The sequence below is a fragment of the Myotis lucifugus genome, unplaced genomic scaffold, assembly GCF_000147115.1.
Source record: "Myotis lucifugus unplaced genomic scaffold, Myoluc2.0 scaffold_144, whole genome shotgun sequence".
NCBI lineage: Eukaryota > Metazoa > Chordata > Mammalia > Chiroptera > Vespertilionidae > Myotis > Myotis lucifugus.
Genome location: NW_005871192.1, coordinates 139,776 through 154,901, shown reverse-complemented (window position 1 = coordinate 154,901; position 15,126 = coordinate 139,776). Strand labels below are relative to the sequence as shown.

General features: G+C 35.1%; 1 protein-coding gene across 7 annotated transcripts in view; it reads left to right on the top strand.

The window, feature by feature from the left end:
* The window catches only part of DENND4C (DENN domain containing 4C), a 107,927-nt gene that overhangs the window by 30,541 nt on the left and 62,260 nt on the right, over positions 1–15,126 (top strand). For all 7 annotated transcript variants that reach the window (XR_002830720.1, XR_002830719.1, XM_023758910.1 and 4 more), the window contains 7 exons: positions 69–138; positions 1,833–2,002; positions 6,048–6,286; positions 7,774–7,840; positions 9,169–9,227; positions 10,318–10,462; positions 14,444–14,619. Coding sequence is in view for 5 of the 7 variants with exons in the window: in XM_023758910.1 (XP_023614678.1) it covers positions 69–138; positions 1,833–2,002; positions 6,048–6,286; positions 7,774–7,840; positions 9,169–9,227; positions 10,318–10,462; positions 14,444–14,619 (926 nt within the window). In the remaining 2 variants the exon portion in view is untranslated. The remainder of the gene's footprint in view (positions 1–68; positions 139–1,832; positions 2,003–6,047; positions 6,287–7,773; positions 7,841–9,168; positions 9,228–10,317; positions 10,463–14,443; positions 14,620–15,126) is intronic.

The following is a 15,126-nucleotide window of genomic DNA, read 5'->3' as shown; positions in this document are numbered from 1 at the left end:
AAAGATATTCAACAAAATGAAATTTTTTTCTATCTTGTCTTTTTTAAAACCTAATTTATATTTTACAGTGGGGTTCCAGTGTGTTTCTGTGTTATAAGAAGTCTGTACCTGCTTCTAATTCAATAGCGTATAAAGCTGGTAAGTAAACTTAAAAAAATTATCTCTATTCCTGTAGTTATTGTTGCACATTAATATTTGGTTAGGAAAGGCAGTATATGCTCCCTTATGTAGTTTGTGGAATTGACCTATTCATAAATGGAATTACCTGTAAGTTTAGCATGTAAAGGCATAACTTTTCTTAAATACATTACACATTATAAGATATATTAATATTGTCTCCCCAAAAGTGTTGTTAATTAAATAGAAACTTTCATCTCAAGCAGGCATTTGTGGAATAAACATGCAAGTGTTTAGTCTATACTAATAGATTTAACAGTTCAGTGGAAAAGTGCTTACTCTCTGATCTTTTATATTTTGGCAATCAGAAAGGTGTCAAATTGCATCTTTACTTCTTATATTTCCTTCTCTTATCTCTTTGTGTCTGATTTGAAACCACATGTTACTTGCCATGAAAGGTGGACTTGCTTCCTTTCTCCCTTGTTGCAAAGAATCAGCTATATGGAGGACAGGAGGGCCTGAGAAACTTTTCTGCCATGAAGTGTTTGAGAAATCTATCGCCACATTCTTACTGCACAGTAAAGTGTCAAGGGCTGTAAAGATTTAAGTGTGACCTCTTCATCCCGCTGGTATGGTGGGATAAAAACTGAAAATACAGGTATGCTCCAGTTGTAAATAGAAGAGAAATACTGGAATACTTCTTTGTGAAAATAAGCAGTATCAAATACATTTTGATCATGCACAATATTTTTAAGTTTTACTTCAAAGAAATTAGGCAAATTTATATCTGAAAAATGTTGATTTTCCTCATAAAGACATATTAATGAATTAAACTATTTAATTTATAATATAATGATTACAAATTCAGTATCATTTAAAAATGTGATACTGTTAACATTGCTATAATGTGTTGATTGTGTGTGATTTTCTTAAAAAAATATTTTTTTGGTGGGGAGAGAGTGTCACTTTAAAAAATCTTACAGAAACAAGCGTGAAAGTATTCAGGTATTTTATATAAGACATGTATTTTAAAATACAGAGTTTTGAAGATTAAATTTGCACTCAAAAATCTGCTACTGATTTTCAAGTGTTTATCTTGGATGTGGTCTGCTAGAGGCTAACGAACTAATGACATGTAGCTACTTGGTTATGAAGGGCCTATGTTATGCTTCTCAGAATTCCCCCTCCTATTCCTACTTCCTTGGTCTCACATACTCTGTACTCAGTCACAAAGGGTTTCTATCTCATTTACTTTTCATGTTGCATGCCTTTTATACTGCTTCTCTCTCAAGATGAGTTTAGGGACTGTGATAATTTCTGTTTCCTTGGCATTCTTTCATAATACTTGTTCCTTCCCTGAATTTTTTATAGAAGACTAACTGAAATAGTTGGTAAATATTCCTGTGTGTTTCTTACCATTCCTATAAGGTGTTGGCAGTATGTAGAAGAAAATGCATTAAGATTTGTGATCCTATAGAGTTTTAACTAGTATATTTAGTATATTTTATGAACTAAAAGTCCATAGTTCAAAAAGTAAAGGGTAAATTTGTTAAATTAGTAAAATTTCTGATATGGCAAGAGAAAAGTTGATTTTGAAATTTCACACAAATATTTCCATGAAGTTTTCTGTTAAAATATCCTAATAATATAACACATATACTTTATGGAAAAGTAACTATTTAGAAAAATTTATCATTGTCTCCTTTCTCCAAAAGGTTTAATTTTTAGATATCCGGAAGATGATTATGAGTCATTTCCACTCTCAGAATCTGTACCTCTCTTCTGCCTTCCTATGGGAGCTACTATTGAATGTTGGGATCCCCAAACCAAATACCCACTTCCAGTTTTTTCAACTTTTGTCCTGACAGGTTCTTCTGCTGAAAAGGTATAGTTTTTTTCTCTTTTATTTGACCTATTTTGTTCATGTTTTAATCCTATTAAGTGATTAATATGACCTAACTTAAAAAAATGTTTTTATTGATTTTTAGAGAGAGAAAGGGAGAGGGATAGAGAGAGGAAAATATTGATGAGAAACATCATTGATTGGCTGCCTCCTGCATGCCTCCTGGGGATTGAGCTGTAACCTGGACATGTGCCCTGACTGGGAATTGAACCAGTGACCTTTTGGCTCATGGGTTTACACTCAATCACTGAGCCACTCTGGCTGGGCCTAACTTTTATTTGAATGTTAGCATTATTTGGACAGAATACATTTTGGATTAAATTTGTACTGCAGTGAAAGGTGAAAGGTCAACATGAAATTTGGTATCAGGATGTCGATACCCCTGAAGCTTCTACAGAAAGTAATATAAAGTCTTTCTGGAGAGACACCCCAAAAACTCAGGCCTTAAGATGAGATTATAACCCAGCAGGTGTGGCTCAGTGGTTGAGTGCGGACATATGAACCAGGAGGTCACTGTTCGATTCCCAATCAGGACACCAGCCTGCTTGCTGACTCAATCTCTAGTAGGAGGCGTGCAGGAGGCAGCTGATTAATGATTTTCTCTCATCATTGATGTTTCTGTCTCTCTCCCTTTTCCTTTTCCCCTGATATCAATAAAAAAAGATATTTTAAATAGATAAATAAAATAAAATGAGACTATAATAAAAGCTAGAAGATGTAGGAAGAATCAACAAGACTCGTAATACAAAGCTGGATTAGATCTTTTAGGATATTGAAATGAAAGAATAGCAATATGAAGGATATTATAGATTGAATATATAATTGAAATGATTCAAGACCCCTAAAAGAGGGGCTCAAAGCATCAAAGAAAGATCAGGATATTTTGAAAACTGAATAGACAGTTTAGAAAAGAATCAAATGTGTAGGAATAAAAAATAGTTCTTAAAATTGAAGTCAATGAGTAGTTTAAACAACAGAGAAGACATACATGAAAGGAGAATTAATGAAGTGGAAGATGTTACTTCAAATGTAGTACAGAAAAAACATAAAGCATAAAAGAAGTTTAAGTATGTACAGGATAGAATCAGAACAACCAATAGACATTTAATGACGTCTAGAAGGAGAGATCAGAAAAGGGAGAGGCAGCATGTAAAGAGCTAATGGTTGGTTGAGAGTTTTCCAGGCTTGATGAACAATTGAGTCTAGACTGAAGATACGCTCGGAACCTTCAGTAGAAAAAAAGTAAAAATAAAAAATCACCTCTATTCGTATAGGGAACATCAGAACACAAATCAACAGAAAGAAGAGACATTTACTTTCAAAGAAACAACTATTAGATTGGCTAATTTCTCAACAACAAGGATCCGAAGAAAAATAATATATTAAAATGGAGGGAGTAAGCAAAGATAGTTTAAAAGCATGCAGAAAGCACTAGCCATAAGAGAGAAGATGAATAATAGACCTCATTGGAGTTAAGAATATTTATTCATTCAGAGATATCAGTAAGAAAGTGAACAAGCAGGCCCAAGCTGAGAGAAAATAATGCGCGATATATGTTTTCAGAATGGGTCTTATATCAAGTAAATGTAGAACTTCTACATTATCAGCAAGGAAAAGAAGCAACCCTGTGGCCCAGCTATTACACTCCTGAGCATATCCCAAGAGATGTGAATGTATACATTTTCCAAAAACAAGTACATGCTTTATTTGTAATAGAAAAAAATTGAAAAGATCTATAAACAGTAATAATGACATAGAATGATAATTTAAAATAAAAAAGGTATCCGGAATAAATATTATTTTGAAAATAAAACTGCAGATGTAGTAGAAACTTAAAAATTTCTTAGGAAATTTGATAAAATAGGCAATTTTATTGAAAATTATAACTAACCAAAGCTGACTCTTGTGGCTCAAACAAAATACATTGGCAGCCTCATTCTACAAGTTTGCAACCTCTGTATTAAAGATAATGAAGGTTAAAATCAAGTGTAGTATCTGAAATATAGTGAAATACTCACTGAATGAAGGCCATATATTAACTCTATTGCTTACAACTAAGCTAACTTTTTAACTTAATAATCATTTAACGATTCTGTTATTTGAAAGCAGTAAATAAAATGAACATTTTAAGATCTTCAAACACTTGAGTTACCAAATTTGACAAGTAGAGAACAACAAAGCCTCATTGAGATGCTTGTTAAAAAACCTCTGAGATCAATTTGAAATAATTGTATCTGCGAGTGTTGTATCTATAAAGACAAGGGTTGCCCTAGCCGGTTTGGCTCAGTGGATGGAGTATTGACCTGTGGACTCAAGGGTCCCGGGTTTGATTCCGGTCAAGGGCACATACCCCGGTTGTGGGCTAGATCCCCAGTAGGGGGCATGCAGGAATCTCATCATTGGTGTTTCTCTCTCCCTCTCCCTTTGTCTCTGAAATCAATAAAAATATATTTTTTAAGAAAAGGACAAGGGTTAACATGATATATATTACTAAGTAGTCATACGATTTATGTAAGTATTACTCTCTGGTTTGAGAACTTTTTCATCACCCTAAACAGAAGCTTTCCTCACCTCACCCCAAGTCCCTGGTAACCTCTATTCTACTTTTTGTCTTTACGAATTTGCCTGTTCAATTAGCTCATATACATGGAATAATATAATATTTTGTGTCTGGCTCATTTCACTTAGCATAGTATTTTCAGGGTTCATCTATGTTGCTGTAGCTATCAGAATTTTATTTATTTTTAAGGACGAATAACATTCCATCGCATGTATATAACTGTATTTTGTTTATCCATTCATCTGTTGGTGGAGATTTGGGTTGTTTCCACCTTTTGGCTGCTGTGAATATTGCTCTATGAACATTGGTGTACAAATATCTGTTTGAGTTCCTCTTTTGAATTCTTTTGGGTATATAGGTTTCCCCTACTCTCCAAAAGTAGAGCATTCCTATGAAATCTTTTGCAGGCCAAAATGATGTAAAATGAAGAAACAATTACCATTAATTTATATAGAAAAAATTCTGAGCATTCCCAAATCCCCCAAATAACCTATCAAACCTTACCAAATAACACATAAAACCTAAAGCAACACTAACATATAGTAAAAGCAGGATGACATGATAAATACGCACCATGCTTTGTACACCCATCAATCCACTCAAATAATAGACTTTCCATTGTATCCATTACTGGATGCCAACTAAAGGAGTCCACTTTGCTACTAACAGAACCAATAGTAACTTTGGCAGCTTTCAAATTTCTTTCTCTCTTTGTGTAAATAGTACAAATGGACTAGGCAAGTTCAACACACGTAGGATGTCTAGTTCACGATCAAAACGCTTAATCATGCCATTTTATGCTAAGCATAATACCCTTATGAGCTCTCTTAGGCTTTTCTGATACCTTAGGACACATCTTGCAAACAGAAGCACAAAATAAGTCGAAATAAAGCACAGATACTCACAGATACAGTTCCAAGTGTGGGGGCTTGATATGGAGATGATGAGTGTGGTTCCCCAGGAAGGAGCTTGGTGATACTACTCTCACTGCTGGGGTGCATACTGCTTCTATATTGCTGGCTGCCAAACAAATGCCGAATGCTATTTTTTTTTCTGAATGCTATTTTTGCTTTTTGCCTTCTTTCATAAAAGTGAAAATCCTCTTTGTATTAATTCTGTTAGTGTAAACAGGTGCTAATATAGGTCTTTTATAAAAGGGAAGTGGCATAATGTGAACTTTCAAAAAGCAGGGAATACTGTGTACCTAAGAGTGGAATTGCTGTGTCATCCGGTTATTCTTTTTTGTTTGTTTTTTTCTTGGTTATTTTTTATTTAACTTTTGGAGGCACTGCCAAACTGTTTTCAGCAGCAGCCACACCATTTTATATTCCCATCAGCAATGTCAAGATATTTTTTTTCATTTATCTGTCATGCATTCTAAGCAAATATTTCTGTGGAATAAGAGAAAAGGAGAAATTAATTTTTAACAACCCTGAAATCTTATAATGGAATTCTATTGCTCTGTAGGTATATGGAGCTGCCATCCAGTTTTATGAGCCTTACTCTTGGGAACTTCTAACAGAGAAACAGCTTATGCAGCTGGGCCTATTGACACCTGTGGAGAGAAAAATGGTCTCCAAATCCATCAATTCAAACAAATGCATTTGTTTACTCTCACACTGGCCTTTTTTTGAAGCTTTTAGAAAATTTCTCATGTTTATCTACAAACTTTCTGTGTCTGGACCACATCCTCTTCCCATTGAAAAGTATGTATAATGATGAAAGAGATGTCTGCTGTAAAAACTGTGTGTGTGTGTGTAGATATATATTTATTTCATTCTTTACCTGACTTTAAGCAGCAAAGTTGGAAGGGGAGTCACAGTCACCCTACTTTTTACTTGCTCCGTTTTTATTTGAGTCATTGACTGAATTTAAAATTGAGGAGTGGTGGGTGAGGATGACCAAATTTTCTTTTGAGAATTCAGCTGAGGAAGAAACTTACATACATTGTACTGTGTGTTCTTCCTATTCATTTTCTAATAACCAAGAGAAAAGTAGCTGTTGATATACACATATATATACACTTAGTCATACCAGTGGCCATTCCAAAGTCTAACTGTAAAACATCTCTAAGCTTATTTAGAAATTTATGTTAAAAGTAAGGTTTTTGGTTTTAGCGTTGGCAGAATTCTACATGTTTTCCCTTTTATTTAGAATTCCCTTTGTCATGGAAATCTTTTGTGAGTAAGAAAGATATACGTGGAGACTCTGTCTTTTGAAAGCCATGTCTTTTCTGACTTCTAGTGGCACATTGACCTTTGCTTATTATAGTAAATAATTTATGTATCCTACTAACAAACCAAGAGGTGTCAAGAGCTTGGTGGAAATCTATTATATATACGCGTAGACATAGATTTTTGTTACAATTTGAAAATTTTTCCATTATAGCAGATAGAGTACCATCAAAATGTACTAGTTTAGTGGATAAGTTGGGAGTAAAGTACTGTGCATAAACTTATCACACCTTGGTATAGAAATATGGTTTCAACTTTCAGATTGTACTCGTGGAATGACAATCTAATGATTCATAATTCTAGATTTAACTTTCAACCTTCAGATTATCTTAAAATAGTTTGAATGAAAATTTAATGTGAGTGAAAATATAGCAATCTTTTGAAAAATTAAGTTTTCATGAATAGTTTTTGAAAATAAAATCCATGTAATGTTTTATCAGTTGGAGTAATACTTTGCATTTTAGTGGCCTCTAAGATCTTAAAACTTTGGAGAAATGTAAGAAGCATTATTTTTAGGTGGGAAAACAGAGAGGGTAAATGGTTTGTCCCAAGTTATAGTAAAATAGTTATATTACATTTATATTTAATTAATATTTAATTATTAGGATTAAATTCTATATTAGTTTTAATTTTTTATATCAGTTAGTTGGTTCCCATATTGGCACTGATAATCAGGGCAATATAAATTTGCTTCTTTCATGAAAATCATATTCATGTTACTCTTATTTTTCTGGCAATAATAGAGGATAATGTGGACTTTAAATCAAGAAATACGTTGTGCATTTCAGAAGTAGTAGGATGAGTACATTTATTTACACTAAATTTATTTAGTTAGGATAAGTTTTAGGTAAGTGGCTTTGTCATATTTGGGAAGATATATAATGATATTTAAGATTTAAAAAATCTATGAAGCATTTTAGCAAAGTAATTATGACTTTTATTTCCAATTTTTTTTCCAGGCACATTTCACATTTTATGCAAAATATCCCCTTTCCTTCACCACAAAGACCAAGAATCCTTGTACAGGTAATCAAAAAAGAGTATATTTGAGGGGAGCCCTGGATATGTTCATTATCGTCATTGCAGAGTGGGGGTTCTGTGGCTCTTTGGGTTTGAGATGGAGTAGTATGCATTCATAAAGTCTTTGAATTTCCAGTATTTTATATCTTTACTAAACATCCTTTATACTGTTTTTTTTTTTAATTTTGGGTGTACAGAATTGGAATAATTTTAATTACTGATTCATGACATTATCAACATTGGTTCATGTATAGATTTGATGTAGCTGATTTTCATAACTTAAAACCCAGAATTATGGGCATGTTTTTAATATGGGAGTGGCTGACACTTGGGTTGCAGGAAACGAGTTAAGTCGGCTCGCGTGAATTGCGCGTACTCCGCGGGAGCCGTCTTAAACTCGGTTCATATAGATTTGCGGTGGAGTGCGGGAAACGTGTAAACTCGGGCCGATTGTAACTGCGTATTACCAAATATTTCATTTCAATCGAACCCATACTTCAAAAGATATAGGCATTTTAACGCGCCATCTTATATTTTGGCGGGAAATTCACCCGACACCGTAGTGTTAAATATGAAATGAGTTAAGGTTGGAAAGTAAAAGTGAAATAGTCTATAATAGTGCTCTTCAAACTATCTATGTTAAAGGACTATGTTTTTTGAAATTTCCAATCTGTGGCAGATCTACATAAGAATACAGCTTGTGACATATGGAACTTACTATGTGAGATCTGTATAGATATGAACAAGTCTATATCCTGTTCAAAGACATAAGTTCACTGATCGTGATATTGGATGTGTGGGCAGTGTCAGATTGCCATAAAAATTTCTTCATGGCTTGCTCTCCATTTATATATTATCTTTTCCTGGACCCATAACGGTTTGCAAATTGGCACTTTGAGCAGCACTGATCTATAGAGGCAAGCAATTAAAAAAGTTTTTCTAAGATGTTATCAATATTATATGTGATAAGATAGCATTAAGTCAGATATTAATCTTGAATGTACTTGTATTAATAAGTTTTAAGTAACTTCCAACTGCTTACCAGCATGTAAATTTGAGGCTTTTAAAAAGCAGTTATTTCATAATTTTAAGGTAATTACATTTTCACTAATTAACTGAATCAAAATTCAATTGAGTTAACAATTTGGTTAAAAAGAACTACTACAGTACTTCTGAGTAAATACAGCTATTGTTTTATATCTTAGTACATGTTTCCAAAACTGTTGTTTTAGTCTGCACAGGAAAGTGTTTTCCATTTTATCCATGATCTAAATGTTTAGGTTTCAAAGTTGGCTTGGTTAATTTATCTATTTATCTTTTTGTTTTTTTTTAAGCTATCAGTCCATGATGCGCTAATATTATCGCAGCCAGTTTCCACACCTTTACCATTAAGGTAACTAATGCTATCTAAAAGAATATATTTGTTCATTTGGAGCAGAATGCTTTAAAACATTTTAAGGGTTAGGATAAGAAAGTGCTATTTTTTCAAACTATGTAAGGATAGCTGTAATGTTTCCAACTTTGATAACTTGATGAATGGTGGGGCCATTTAAAAAATAGAATACTTGCCCTAACCGGTTTGGCTCAGTGGATAGAGCGTTGGCCTGCGGACTGAAGGGTCCCAGGTTCGATTCCGGTCAAGGGCATGTACCTTGGTTGCGGTCACATCCCCAGGAGGGGGTGTGCAAGAGGCAGCTGATCGATGTTTCTCTCTCATCGATGTTTCTAACTCTCTATCCCTCTCCCTTCCTCTCTGTAAAAAATCAATAAAATATATTTTTAAAAAAATAGAATACTTAAGAGAGTTGCAAGATTAGATGTAAGGAATACCTTCCTTTTCTTCTCATCTCCCCTCCCCATATTCAGTTCATAACTGCATGTTCAAGATGAACTGATTGTAACCTCCTGAAATGTCTTAAATCTATTAGCTTCTCTTCATCTGCATCACTTGTCTAGGCTAGCATGATCTTTCACCTGGACCACTTAAGTACCTATTAATTGATCGTCTTTGTTTCCCCTCCCCCCCCTTTAGTTCTTTATTCATACTGCAGCCACTGTATTCTTTCGTGAATGCAAACATAATTGTGTTATTTTGGCATAATCTCTTGCTATTTTCATTCCTTCCCTTACTATGTTTTAGTGACAATAGATTTATTTCAATTTCTTGAATCTGACAAGCCTTTGTATATGTTCTTCCCTCCCAACCCCCAAACCCCTATCTCCATTCTTTTGAGTCTGTTCATATGGTTCATCTTCAGGAATATATTTCCTGATAAATACCCCTTTGTTACCAAGGGATGAATTTGAATCATTCTGTTAAACTATTTCATTAGATTTGCTACTTTTCAGTGATAACTAAATCAGAATTTGAAGTTAACACTAGATTCTAACTCTGTTAATATATAGGAAATAATTTAATAAGCATATCTTAACATGTTTTAGCAAAATAGTTCATAATCATCTCTTTTTCTCTCTTTTTCTAGTGGAGCCAACTTTAGCACCTTGTTAATGAATCTGGGTCCTGAGAATTGTGCAACATTGCTGCTCTTTGTTTTACTTGAGAGTAAGATTCTGCTGCATTCTCTGAGGCCAGCTGTGTTGACTGGAGTAGCTGAAGCTGTTGTAGCTGTAAGTATAGTATTTTTCCTTTTAGCACAGAATTATTGACAGAATTTTTACTCTGAAGATAAAGTTTCTTTAATGAAAGCAACTTTGGAATTACCAGTATAAGTCTAACATAAAAATAATAGTTTGGCAAAGAGAAATTTTCTCTATTTGAGAGAAACTTTCAAATTCTAATTGTTCATATTCTAGAGTTTTTCAGAGAATCTATGTGATTATATAATAATAAAATTGTGAATGAAACTTACTATATTAAATGAGAGGCTCTGGCCAATTTTAGCTGATCTAATATTAATGGAAATAAATTACACAGCTACCTTCTCCCAATTTAAAAAAAAAATCTTTATTGTTTAAAGTATTACATGTCTCCTTTTCCCCCCATTAACCTCTCCCTGGCCACTCCCAGCTCCCCAACACATGCCCTCACCCCTCTAGTGTCTGTGCCCATTGGTTATGCTTATATGCATGCATATAAGTAAGTCATTTGGTTGGTCTCTTAACGTGCGCGCCGCCCCCCCGCCTTTCCTCTGAGGTTTGATGGTCTGTTCGATGCTTCTCTGTCTCTGGATCTATTTTTGTTCATTGGCTTATGTTGTTCAACTTTCTTCCAATTTTAACTTTTAATCTTTGTGAGCCATTAACATAGAAAATTCTAAGTGATTTTGAAATAGGATAATGTACAAATGCTTCGTAGCATAGAGTAAGCACTGAATTAATACTTGTTAAATCAACAAATGGAATATGTCTCCAAGATCTTAATCTGGTCTGAGAAATGCTTCGAGGACTGAAAACAATGATAACATGTGAGACGATCTATGGGAAGCAAATAACTTCATTATATACATACTAGAAGCCCGTTGCAGGAAGATTCCTGCAAGAATAGGGCTTCGCTCCCATCTCTGCTGCTGCTACCCCGCCCTTCTCTGCCGCTGCTACCCTGCCCATCTCTGCCGCTTCTCTGCCGCCCGTCTCCGCTACCTCGGCTCTGTTGCTTGGCTTCCTTCTATGGTGTCTTCAGTCTTCGCTCCCAGCCGGTATATGCAAATTAGCCACCATCTTTGTTGGTTAATTTGCATATCACGCTGATTAGCCAGTGGGAGGCATAGCGAAGGTATGGTCAATTACCATGTTTGTCTGTTATTAGATAGGATTAATGTTCAAGTTTCCACAGTTGCATGTGAAAGTAAAAGTCATTATAACATGAAAATATTTGTTAATGAACTGACCAATTTTAGCAAGTTCCCACTCAAATATTCCTTCCTATAAAACATCCATGCCTCTTTGTCAGAATCTTTGTGGCCCAGTCTCTTGATTAATTTCAGCAGTATAGTTCAAGGACAAGTGGAAAATTGCAACATAAATTAGAAATTTTATGAAAAATGCAAGATTGCATGGAATTTATGTCACTAATGTTGGAGAGCTCCCTGAATTGCATGCAGTACCACTGGTAAATGAGGATTTAGCAGTTAAGCAACTTGAAGAAGAGAAAATAGAAAAGAATGGTGACAGGATAAGTTCTTCAAAAGGAGAATGATTTGAATATCAAAGAATATAAAATAATCAATGGAGCTCTGTAGCAAAAATTAATGAAACAAATGAGTATTTTTATAACAGTGACCCTGTTTAAGGTTGTGCTGCATAAGTCAAAGGTGAAGACAAGGGTGTCATATTTTGCTGTCAGATAGCTTTATACCAAAATTTCTTATGTAGTTGCAGGTGAATAGAAGACAGTTTTCACTGAAGGAACTCTGAAGTCCTTACAAGTTTTCTGTGCTAGTGGCTCTATCTCTCTGTCCTCTGATCTCATTTTCTAATACTCTCCCCCTTGATTACTCTGTTCCAGCCACACTGGACTCCTTGCTACCCCTGAAGCATATTCGGCAGGCCCCATACCTTACAGCCTTAAAGCCTTAAAGCTATTCTTTCTCTTTGAAGCCTTCTTCTGGATATCCCCGTGGCTAAATCCCTCCTTCACATTTTTCAGGTTTCTGTTCAGTTGTCACTTTCTTAAGGAGGCTTACCCTGTTTGCCCTATTTAATAATACTCTTCTGAACTCTAATCTTCTTCACTTGACTTGACTTTTTCATTTTTCTGTAGCGCTTAGCAATTCTGACATGGTCTGTATTTCATTTATTATGTCTTCTGTTTATTTTCTGTCTCTTCCTGCTAGATCAGGAGTTGGCAAGCTATGGTCCAGGAATCAAATCCTGCCTGCCACCTGTTTTTGTAAAATTTTACTGGGACATAGGCCATTTATTTACATACTACCTATGACTGTTTTCACGCATGAAGACAGTTAAGTATTGTGACAAACAATATGGCTCACAAGTCCTACATTTTCTATCTTTTACAGAAAAAGTTTGCTAACTCTTATGCTAAATTGTATACCTCATGAGGGCAGGGATCTTTGTTTTATTCACTGTTATGCTCCATCATCTAGAACAGTGCTTGGCACTTATTAAGTACTCAGATATTTGGTGAGTAAATAAATGAAGATAAAATCCCATCCTATCTAATAAATCCTATCTAATAAAAGAGTAATATGCAAATTGACCATCGCTCCAATACATAAGATGGCCGCCCCCATGTGGACACAAGATGGCCGGCAGGGGAGGGCAGTTGGGGGTGACCAGGCCGGCAAGGGAGGGCAGTTTGGGGCAATCGGGCCAGCAGGGGAGCAGTTAGGCATCAATCAGGCCGGCAGGGGAGTGGTTAGGGGGTGATCAGGCTGGCAGGCAGAAGCAGTTAGGGGCAATCAGGCAGGCAGGCAGGTGAGCGGTTGGGAGCCAGCAGTCCTGGATTGTGAGAGGGATGTCCAACTGCCCATTTAGGCCCAATCCTGGACATCCCTCGAGGGTTCCCAGATTGGAGAGGGTGCAGTCTGGGCTGAAGGACACACACACACACACACACACACACACACACGCCTCCCACTGCCGTGCACGAGTTTCGTGCACTGGGCCTCTAGTTTTGAATAACCACCTGGAATAACTGGCAGAGATAGTAAATGCTAAGGGCATTTCTTTGGAGTGAGGGATGATGGATATGATAGGAATTGAACTAGACCTTGAAAGACAGCAAGAATTTTTATAGTAGAGGAAAAATTTTATCATCAGTAATTTAAAATTTAATATTAGCTGATCATTAAAATTTTGATCTGGATTTTTAGTTAACCTTATCTTTTAAAAATACACATAAGCGTATGTGATACAATTAGGGTAGAGCTTTGTAAAGCAAACGTGGTAAAGATTCTTAAGGTGTGTTTTATTTTATTTACTTATTTATTGTTGACACTGTTATAGATATCTGCCATTCTCCCCCTCTTTAGCCTCTTCTACCCAGCTCTTACCCCATCCACCTCTCCGGCCATCACCACAGTTGTCTGTCTGTGCCCATGGACCATGCATATATGTTCTTTAGCTAATCTCTTCACCTTTATTTTTATGATGTCAAGCTTCACTGAAGTTGGATAATTTTGTTATTTGAGTGGTTAGGAAATTTTTTTTGTTGAAATTTTCAATTGAGTATTACCATTCCCAAGGGAATCATTTTAATTTTATTTTTATTCCTTGGTGCTTTTAGTTGGATTTTAGTCAAAGGTTATCTTCAGACTTAATATATAGATGAAATGCATGAGATTTAAAGATCATGAGTTTGTTTTATAATTTTTTAGGCAATACTGTACTTTGACTTTTTCTGTAAAACTGAATGTGGGTTTTATATAGACATTAGAAGGACTAACATCCAAAGAGCTGTTAGCATTTTTATTGTGCTTGTGATCATTGTCATGCTTAAAGGTTTTAATTACATTGGCTCATAGTATTGTTTAATAATATTTTATAGTCATTTAGTTTTTGAAATGATGTTTATGGTAAAAGAAACTAGACTTAACTGCTTCTTAGTGGTCCCTTTCATTAATATTAGTTAATTACATAATTTTATTGCAAATTTCTAATTTGGCTAATTTTTAAAAACTTTTTCCCCAGATGATCTTTCCATTTCAGTGGCAATGCCCATATATTCCCCTTTGTCCTCTCTCACTGGCGGCAGTGCTTAATGCACCTGTACCATTTATAGTTGGAGTTGACTCAAGGTATTTTGATCTGCATGACCCACCACAAGATGTTGTTTGCATTGACTTGGATACAAACATGTTATATATGTAAGTTGATTCTTTTTATGTTACCTCCCATTTATATTTTTCCTCATATTTAGATATAGCTCATTGAAAGCGTCTAGAAATATGCTATTTTTAAAAGTTGTTAATAAGTCTTCATCAGCCCTAGCCAGTTTGGCTCAGTGGATAGAGCATTGGGCTGCGGACTGAAGGGTCCCAGGATCGATTCCAGTCAAGGGCACATGCCTGGGTTGCGGGTTCGGTCCAATGTTCAGGAGGCAGCCAATCAGTTCTTCCTTCTCATCATTGATGTTTCTGTCTCTCTCTTCCTCTCCCTTCCTCTCTGAAATCAATAAAAATATATTTTAAAAAAGTCTTCATCAGTGAGTCACAACCAGAACAAAGTATCAGAATCCTGGAAAGCTCTATGGTTTTGAAAAGAACATCTCTACATTATAGTAGTTTATATTTGCATAGTAATGTTAATGGCAGGCAGTAAATATTTATGTTTATCAAAAGAGAATAAGGATTTTTTAAAAAAGGTTAAACACT